This window comes from Natator depressus, chromosome 13, assembly GCF_965152275.1.
Source record: "Natator depressus isolate rNatDep1 chromosome 13, rNatDep2.hap1, whole genome shotgun sequence".
NCBI lineage: Eukaryota > Metazoa > Chordata > Testudines > Cheloniidae > Natator > Natator depressus.
This window is the reverse complement of record NC_134246.1, coordinates 34,962,442-34,972,312: the sequence shown is the minus strand read 5'-3', so window position 1 is coordinate 34,972,312 and position 9,871 is coordinate 34,962,442. Positions and strand designations below refer to the sequence as shown.

At 39.9% G+C, this 9,871-nt stretch overlaps 1 protein-coding gene across 1 annotated transcript; it reads left to right on the top strand.

The window, feature by feature from the left end:
- Positions 1 to 733: 733 nt before the first annotated feature.
- On the top strand, positions 734 to 1,663 carry LOC141997508 (olfactory receptor 5AR1-like). Its single transcript, XM_074969887.1, has one exon. The coding sequence runs from the start codon at positions 737 to 739 to the stop codon at positions 1,661 to 1,663; it is 927 nt and encodes a 308-aa protein (XP_074825988.1). The 5' UTR covers positions 734 to 736.
- Positions 1,664 to 9,871: the final 8,208 nt, after the last annotated feature.

Below are 9,871 nucleotides of genomic sequence, written 5' to 3'. Positions count from 1 at the left end.
TGAAGTCTGGTCCTGAAGTTTTTCTTGCTGCAGGATGGCTACCTTGAAGTCTGCTATTGTGTGCCCGGGGAGGCTGAAGTGTTCTCCTACAGGTTTTTGTATATTGCCATTCCTAATATCTGGACACAAATTGCATATTTATACCGCCTCTGGAAATTTCCACTACATGCATGTGACAAAATGGGTATTCACCCACGAAAGCTTATGCTCCAATACGTCTGTTCTTCTATAAGGTGCCACAGGACTCTTTTCTGCTTTTACAGATCCAGACTAACACGGAGACCCCTCTGATATAAACTTTGAGGGACTGCTGAATTGCCGTGGCGGATTGATATAAATTAAGACTGTGCAGTCAGAATAAGAAGAGTTCCAGAACTGTCCCTTGTTAGTAAACAATGTTTTTGTGTGATTATTTTTACATAAATATTGAACTTCAAGAGGTATTATTTAGGTTGTTACATGCAAATATATCTAGAAGTAATAATAATAATAATTAATAATTAATAATAAGTAATAACAAATGTAAGTGCTTAAGGCTTAATTATGTTTGAAAGAGATTGACAGACAGAAATGCTTCCCAAACTACAGAAAGTGGTCCGAAAAGGAAGAGACAGTGGACCATGTGTTTAGCACACGTATCCCTTCTCTCCGTTCCAGTTTCTTGTATTATCCGCATGTTGTTTTCAACTGAGTATATTCACCTTATTTGTTCCCGCATGCAGGTAAAGTGACAGACATGGACAATCAAAGCACAGTGACAGAATTCAGACTCCTGGGCCTCTCGAGTTTCCCAGAAATGCAGCCATTACTCTTCATGAGTTTCCTGATCATCTACCTGCTGACCTTGGCTGGCAACCTCTCTATTTGCCTGGCTATCTGGGCAGATACCACGCTCCACACTCCTATGTACTTTTTTCTGGTCAACTTGTCTCTCTTAGACATCTCGTACTCTTCCGTGACTCTCCCGAATATGCTAGCGACGTTGGTTGCCAAGATTAAATCTCTTTCTTTCTCCAGTTGCATGGCCCAGCTATACTTTCTCATCTCCTTTGCTGGATCTGAATCTTTCCTTCTTGCCCTAATGGCTTATGACCGCTACATGGCAATATGCCAGCCTTTGTACTACGCAACCATCATGAACCAGAGGACTTGTATGTGCTCTGCCATTGCTATATGGATATGTGGTTTTGTCTACTCAATGTTACATACATTCTTCATAGCCAGGCTACCTTTCTGTGGTCCCAATAAAATCAATCACTTCTTCTGTGAGATCCCTCCTTTGATCAAATTGGCCTGCACAGACACCTATAACAATGAGGTGCTGGTTTTTCTGCTCAGCGGAGCAGTAGGTGGAAGTTGCTTCCTGCTGATTTCCACATCATATGCTTACATACTATCCACCATCATGAAAATCCGCTCGGCCCAGGGCAGACGCAAAGCCTTCTCAACTTGTGCTTCCCACCTCCTCACCGTCCTTCTCTTCTATGGCCCGGGTTTCTTCACCCACCTTCGCCCCTCCTCCAGCTACTCCATGGACATTGGGAAAGTGGTCTCTGTGTTTTACACCATGGTCACACCCATGCTGAACCCAATGATCTACAGCCTCAGGAACAAGGATGTGCAAGCCGCCTTCAAGAAAGCCATAGGAAGGAGTAGGAAATAGCCATGAAGAGGGGGCCAGTTCTTTCTTTGAATGCAACAACATGTTGCCAAAAAAAGGCTCCCTAAATTATTTGGCCGTTGATTGAGCACCAGGGTTCAGATTAGGAGTGGAGGGAAATTGACTTTTTCTTAAGTTACCTCAGCCCCAAGTCTGGTACGTTCCCTTTAGCATGGATACCAACCAAAGACATCCATCCATTATGGCAGTCTATCTGGGCATTCCCACTCGCCAAAGACATTGCTTTATTATAATAATCCCACTAACCCCATCTAAGAGTTTAAAATATTCCCAGCCACCACATCCACAAGAGAGGCACCATTCCATCCATGACTCTGGTCTTGTGACATCGTTCTAGATTCATGAGCCATTGCTGTGAAAGTTTAGTAGCATTTATCTCATGTGCTTTGTATTGAAAAAAAAAACATTACTAACCCCCTAGGCACTTTACAATTGTTTAATTATTTCAGGAATTCATTAATTTGTTTTGTTTGGTCTGAGCAAGTGCACTGTTGCCTCACTCCTTGTGGCTAGACACCTAAGCCCCAGTCTGATTTATGAACTGGGGGAAGATAGGAGTGTTAGAGGGCTTTCCCTTCATCTCTTCACCTGGTTCTTGTCAAAGACAGAAAGCAGAAGTCCGAAGTGCAGGCAATGCAATGTTTATTGAAGTTAGTTCCAAGCAAGCAGATCCATAGCTCTACACACCGGCAGAGTCTGTTCCCCAGTGCTCGGTTCCGAGCTCTGACACCGCTGAGCATTTACCCCGTGTCCCCCTTCCCAGCTCTGACGCCACAGAGCATTGCATGTGTCCCCGTTCCCCATTCCCTATTCCCCATTCCCACCACCTCCTTCTTAGCAGGCCCAAATATACCTGCAATGCACACCTACAGTCCCACCCCTTTTGTACCCCATGGGAAGGGTAACGAGTGAGGTTGTGCTATGGTCAGAGACAGGCATTTTTGGGAAATAGGGAATGGGGAATAGCGAATGGGGAACGGGGCCATAGATGTTAGAGGGCTTTCCCTTCAGCCCTCCCCTGGTTCTTGTCACACAGACAGAAAGCAGTGTTTATGTCTATTTTAAAATATGTACATGCATACGTATAATTGGGGGGGTGGGGAGAAACAACAAAATGCCTCCAAGTGAATAACTCAACCCCACCACTCTCTTCAGCACAAAGCTTCCAATATGTAAAGTGAGGCACTGGAGTCAAACTTAATGGATGTTTGTCACTTATGAAGTCCTCTGCTGAGTCAGTGCTGAACTCATTTCCCCAACATGTTACTAAGGGATGAATGTGTTCTGATTCAGAGCAAAACCCCCACCAAATGTGAAATTTACCATAAAACATTTTGTTTTTACATTAAATTAGTTCTGGGTCAAATAACACACACACACACATATCTAATAAAATTAATTGATATATACACAACAAAATAAAAAAATCTAAAATAAAATTCTAAAATAATATAATATACAATGAAGAAATATAAAGTTAAAATAATATAAAATGTAACATTGTATAATTAAACAATTGAAAAATTAAAATATAAATTATATATATATGAAAATTTTTTAAAGAAAAGATGTTTTAAAATGAAATATCTAAAGATTACTCTCCTATAAGGAAGGCCTTAAAGAATTATTTTTGTCAATATTATTCCAATAAGTAAATAAATAAGTAAATAAATAAATAAAATTGGTTGAAATCATTCCCACATAATATTTCAATGTTTATGAGTCAACATTTTCCACAGGAAAAAATTTCTCTTGGAAAATTTTTGTACAGCATTGTTTACCATAATTTCACTTTTTAAAACATACCAAACACTAAGCTATCTGTGCATCATAGTTTATTCATCCACTATATTTCATTTGATTTTGATTTTTAAATTCCTTTTATCTTTTTGCTTCTAATTTTCATTTTTTTATTTTATATTATTTCACATTATTGTATACTATAATGTGATATAAAATAAAAATATAAATGAAATAATATAAAATGGAATTAAAATCATATAAAAAGATAAATTAAATTATACATATAAAATAATGTAAAAATAATCCCAAATAAAATAATAAAATTAAAATATAAAATAATTAAAATAATATAAAATGTAAACATTAGCAAAATAGCACAAAACATATTATAACATAAAACTATTTTTAAATGTAACATAAATGGAATTTCAAACAAAAAAAATGGTTTCCAATGAAAAATTGAAATATTCCTGCTCAATAAAGGCCAGCCATGCTGAAACCCTTTGGTTCATTTTTTTTCAATTGACACTTTTCTGTGGAATGTTTCAATTTTGAAGAATCCTCATTTTTCCAGCAGAAAACCTTTCCATTGGAAAAGTGTTGACCACTTCTAGTCACCATAATTAACTTTTCTTCAAGCACCTAAAGCTATTCTATGTACACAGTTCAGTTTCTTCACCCACCACTGGATGCAAAGGACTCCCATTGACTTCCCAAAACCTATGGGGTTCCTCCTGGAAGAGATGAAGGTGGCAAACTGGGGTGCAGAAAGTGGTGATATGCCCCTGAAACTCCACCAACTGTGCCCTCCCTTTAGACTCACTGTTGACCCCAGCATGGTGCTGCCAGGAGAGGGATGATGAAGTCAAGAGGAGATATCCCATTGGAGTCAGAAATGACCCAAAAGCTGAAAGCACTGGTATTGGGGTGCTGTATTGCAGAGAATGGGGTGGGTAGGTCTGTCCTGTCTTAGTGTTGTCCCCAGCGTCCCAGTGTGATGCTGCATGGAGAAGAGTTTGGGGTCTCAATAGGGGTACAATTCTCCCCTCTGAGTGAAAGCTGATTTCAGAGTTCCAGTGATTTCTCTTTCAAGAGTGTACTCCTTTTCTTTTTGCGAATACAGACTAACACGGCTGCTACTCTGAAACCTGTCATAATGAGAGCTAGATACCTAACCCACTTAGGTACTTTTGAAAATCCTACTCTGCATCTTTGAGTTCCTAAATAACTTTGGAAATCTAGCCTATTGTGTCCATCATGTCATGTTGGTTAATACACTAGTTTATCACACGTCGGATTAAGGAATTCTTAAAGGATTTAGAAACATGGGGATTGCCATAATGGATCAGACCTGTGGTCCATCTAATCCAGTGTGTTGTCTCTCTGAATTTAATACTGTTTATAACATCCTTTAGGGATCCTTATCTAGTCTCTTGCTTTAGATGTCTTCATAGATATTGGAAGGAGTAGCAAGTACTGACAGTGCTCAGAAATATATGCAATATCGTTGCATCTCTGTTGGTCCCAGGATATTATAGAGAGACAAGGTGTGTGAGGTAATATCTTTTATTGGACTGACTTCTGTTGGTGAGAGAGACAAGCTTTGGAGCATAGCGCTCCTCTTCAGGTCTGGGGAATGTACTCAGAGCATCACAGCTAAATACAAGGTCCAATAAAAGATATCACCACTACCCACTTTGTCTCTCTAATATCGTGGGAGGGACACAGCTACAACAGCACTGCATAACAATAATGGAAGATATCAAATTTTGCCATCCAAAATGAAAACTCCACAACATGCAGAAAAAGAAGCAAAACTTAACAGCGACATTTGCTTACAGAGCAAACGCAAGAAATAAAACATCATCCCCAGAGATGTCACCCATCTTTAATGCTCTGACCACTCACCTTGAATGGGCCTTGAAAAATGTGTTAGCTACTTCTGCTAAACTATCTGTTTCACCTTGTATTTACATACCATGACCAAGGTAACCTTAACTGTCTTCTTTGAGCAATGACCCAATAATATATATATCAATCACACACATAACACTCACAGATTCTGCTTTTTCTATGTAATGGGCAGGCTCTACCTGCCTGTGGGGGCTGGCCAGAGTGGGGGTCAAGTTAGGCCCATTTCGAGGGTTGTCTGGAGGCGGGATTCAAGGGTCTTCCAGCTTCTTGATTTTCACTATAACATCAGGCCCATAGGAAGAACTCCAGTACCCCAGTCAGATGAGGAGAGGTAGATACGCTGGAGGGTAGGGATAGGATACAGAGGGACCGAGACAAATGAGAGGATTGGGCCAAAAGAAATCTGATGAGGTTCAACAAGGACAAGTGCAGAGTCCTGCACTTAGGAGAGAAGAATCCCATGCACTGCTACAGACTAGGGACCGAATGGCTCGGCAGCAGTTCTGCAGAAAAGGACCTAGGGGTTACAGTGGATGAGAAGCTGGATATGAATCAACAGTGTGCCCTTGTTGCCAAGAAGGCCAATGGCAGTTTGGGATATATATGTAGGGGCATTGCCAGCAGATCGAGAGACGTGATCGTTCCCCTCTATTCAACATTGGTGAGGTCACACCTGGAGTATTGCATCCAGTTTTGGTCCCCCCACTACAGAAGGTTTTGGACAAATTGGAAAGAGTCCAGCAGAGGGCCACAAAAATTATTAGGGGCTGGGGCACATGACTTACAAGGAGAGGCTGAGGGAACTGGGGTTATTTAGTCCACAGAAGAGAAGCGTGACGGGAGATTTGATAGCAGCCTTCAACTACCTGAAAGGAGGTTCCAAAGAGGATGGAGCTCGGCTGTTCTCAGTGGTGGCAGATGACAGAACAAGGAGTGATGGTCTCAAGTTGCAGTGGGGAAGGTTTAGGTTGGATATTAGGAAAACCTTTTTCATTAGGAGGGTGGTGAAACACTGGAATGCGTTACCTAGGGAGGTGGTGGAATCTCCTTCCTTAGAAGTTTTTAAGGTCAGGCTTGACAAAGCCCTGGCTGGGATGATTTAGTTGGTGTTGGTCCTGCGTTGAGCAGGGGGTTGGACTAGAGGACCTCCTAAGGTCCCTTCCAACCGTGATATTCTATGATTCTATGATTCTATGAAGCCCTCTGTCTATAAATCCCCCCTCCCTAGCCCCAAAGAGGTCACTGCCCCACCCCTGTATCCAGAGGCTATGTAATCAGACTGATTAAATTAGTGGAAATTGGAGCTGGTCATTTTTTTGCCCAAACAGAACACTTTTCCATCAGAAAATTGCATCCAAAAGATCATGTCAATTTCAGGGATATTTCATTTTGAAATTGAAATTACAAAATAAAGTAAAACAAATGTGTAATACAATAAAATAATATAAAGGAAACTAAAATGAAAATTATACAAAAAAGTATAAAATAAAATGAGTATAAAAAGAAAAATGTTATAAATGAAAAAAATAAATATGTAAAATAAAAATAACAACGTAAAACTTCAGAGTTTACAAGTCCACTCAGTCCTAGTTGTTCAGCCAATCGCTAAGACAAACAAGTTTGTTTACATTTATGGGAGATAATGCTGCCTGCTTCTTATTTACAGTGTCACCAGAAAGTGAGAATAGGCATTTGCATAGCACTTTTATAGCCAGCATTGCAGATATGTTAAACATTCGTATGCCCCTTCATGCTTCGGCCACCATTCCAGAGGACATGTTTCCATGCTCATGACACTCGCTAAAAAAAAATGTGCTAATTAAAATTGTGACTGAACCCCTTGGGGGAGAATTGTATGTCCCATGCTCTGTTTTACCCACCTTCTGCCATATATTTCATGTTATAACAGCCTCGTATGATGACCCACCACATGTTGTTCATTTTAAGAAGACTTTCACTGCAGATCTGACAAAATGCAAAGAAGGTACCAATGTGAGATTTCTAAAGATAGCTACAGCACTGAACCCAAGGTTTAAGAACCTGAAGTGCCTTCCAAAATCTGAGAGGGACAAGGTAAGGCGGATGCTTTCAGAAGTCTTAAAAGAACTCTGATGCAGAAACTACAGAACCCAAACCACCAAAAAAGAAAATCAACCTTCTGCTGGGGGCATCTGACTCATATAATGAAAATGAACATGCGTTGGTCAGCATTGCTTTGGATGGTTATCGAGCAGAACCCGTCATCAGCATGGATGCATGTCCCATGGAATGGTGGTTGAAGCATGCCGGGAAATATGAATCTTTAGTGCATCTGGCACGTAAATATCTTGCAACACCAACTACAACAGTGCCACAAGAAGGCCTGTTCTCAGCTTTATCTCCTGCAAGTGTAAACAAATTTATTTGTCTGAGCGATTGGCTGAACAAGAAGTAGGACTGAGTGAAGTTGCAAGCTCTAAAATTTTACATTGTTTTATTTTTGAATGCAGGGGTTTTTTTTGGTACAATATCATGAATGTTGAACTTACAAATATAGAATTAAGAGACTGCACTACAGTACTTGTGTTAGATGAACTGAAAAATACTATTTCTTTTGTTTTTTACAGTGCAAATACTTATAATAAAATTAATATAAAGTGAGCACTGTACACTTTTTATTCTGTGTTGTAATTGAAATCAATATATTTGAAAATTTAGAAAACATCCAAAATATTTAAATAAATGGTATTAACACTGCGATTAATCATGATTAATTTTTTAATCTCTTGACAGCCCTAATAGATAGATAGATAGATAGATAGATAGATAGATAGATAGATAGAGGCAGGTGAATGTTAAAACCATTAGACAAGTGGACAGAGACATGATTAGACAGATGAACATATGACATGGCAGACTGATAAAAGTGTAGATGGGGAATTGGAAATACAGATAAAATTTTAGGGCCAGTTTTCCTGATAATATCTGGTTGTTTTGGGTGGGTCCTGAGTGGTATAAAGCAGCCAGAGCAGAATTCCCAATTAAACTGGGATAACATTGATTGTAAAATCCTTGGGAAAGGGACGATCTTTCTGTTCCTTGTATGATGTCTAGAACAATGAGTTCCCTGTCCATGGGGTCCCTAAGGTGCTATAATAATAATACTTAATAAATACTTCATAATTAATACTTGGTCATTAATAATAATTAATAAACTAGAAGAAGGAGGAGGACGTTTTGCATTGCCAGAGAAGTACCTAGAGTGTACTCTTTGATCTGTTTCTTCCTTTGCAGGTGACTGACTGGTTTAGTTATCCAGGTTACTGTGTATTTGAAATGTGGCTCCTTGGGATTCCACAGCCAGATCCCATGATAGACTATGAAGTGGATAAGGACAATATACCACCCACGTCCTCTGGGTCATAACTGATAAGGCACCCACTTGGTCTGTCTGCCTGAATGCAAGCCATGTACGCAATCGGGCACCTTTGGATTCTGTTGGGATAACTCTCAGATGTGTGAGACCTGTTAGTACCTGTTAGGAAATGGTAATGCTTTTAGTTCTTTCCTTATGTATATTTGCTTTATATATATTAACTATTATTTAGATTTTTTATCTTCAACAAAGAGTATGTCTGAAGTCTAAGGTCTAGAACACTGGTCTTGACCAATAAGTAACCCTATTTAGGAATTCATTCATTATGCTGTATTTAGTAACTCTGTCTAGGGTGCCTTCATGTCTATAAAACTCCCGATATGCTTGAAACCATCTCCTTAACATAGGTATAAATGCGGACATACGCATATACAGACTTGAGAAACTAATAAGGGATTATTGTTATAGCAGATGTTTTCTGTTGTGAAAATCAACATGGAATAATGATTGTGGAGTAACAAAGACCGACTGAGAGATATTAACTTGAAGAATTGTTAGTCCTCTCAGTTGTAAATAATCATCCCTTCTCACATGAGTCAGGTAAATTGAGACTGTTGTGACAAAGTTCCTCCTCTGCCTTGGTGGGTCCTGTGCTTAATGGCAGATTTTCTCGCCTCAGAGGTTCACGGCAGCCCTCAGTTTGGCCACTTTCGTGGCTCAAATCCGCTATTCAGTCAGTTAGCCTCATCAGTGGCCAGCTAGAATCATAGAATCATAGACTATCAGGGTTGGAAGGGACCTCAGGAGGTCATCTACTCCAACCCCGTGCTCAAAGCAGGACCAATCCCCAAATAAATCATCCCAGCCAGGGCTTTGTCAAGCCTGACCTTAAAAATATCTAAGGAAGGAGATTCCACCACCTCCCTAGGTAACTCATTCCAGTGTTTCACCACCCTCTGAGTGAAAAAGTTTTTCCTAATATCCAACCTAAACCTCCCCCACTGCAACTTGAGACCATTACTCCCCGTTCTGTCACCAGCTACAACTGTGAACAGTCTAGAGCCATCCTCTTTGGAACCCCCTTTCAGGTAGTTGAAAGCAGCTATCAAATCCCCCCTCAGTCTTTTCTTCCGCAGACTAAACAATCCCAGTTCCCTCAGCCTCTCCTCATAACTAAT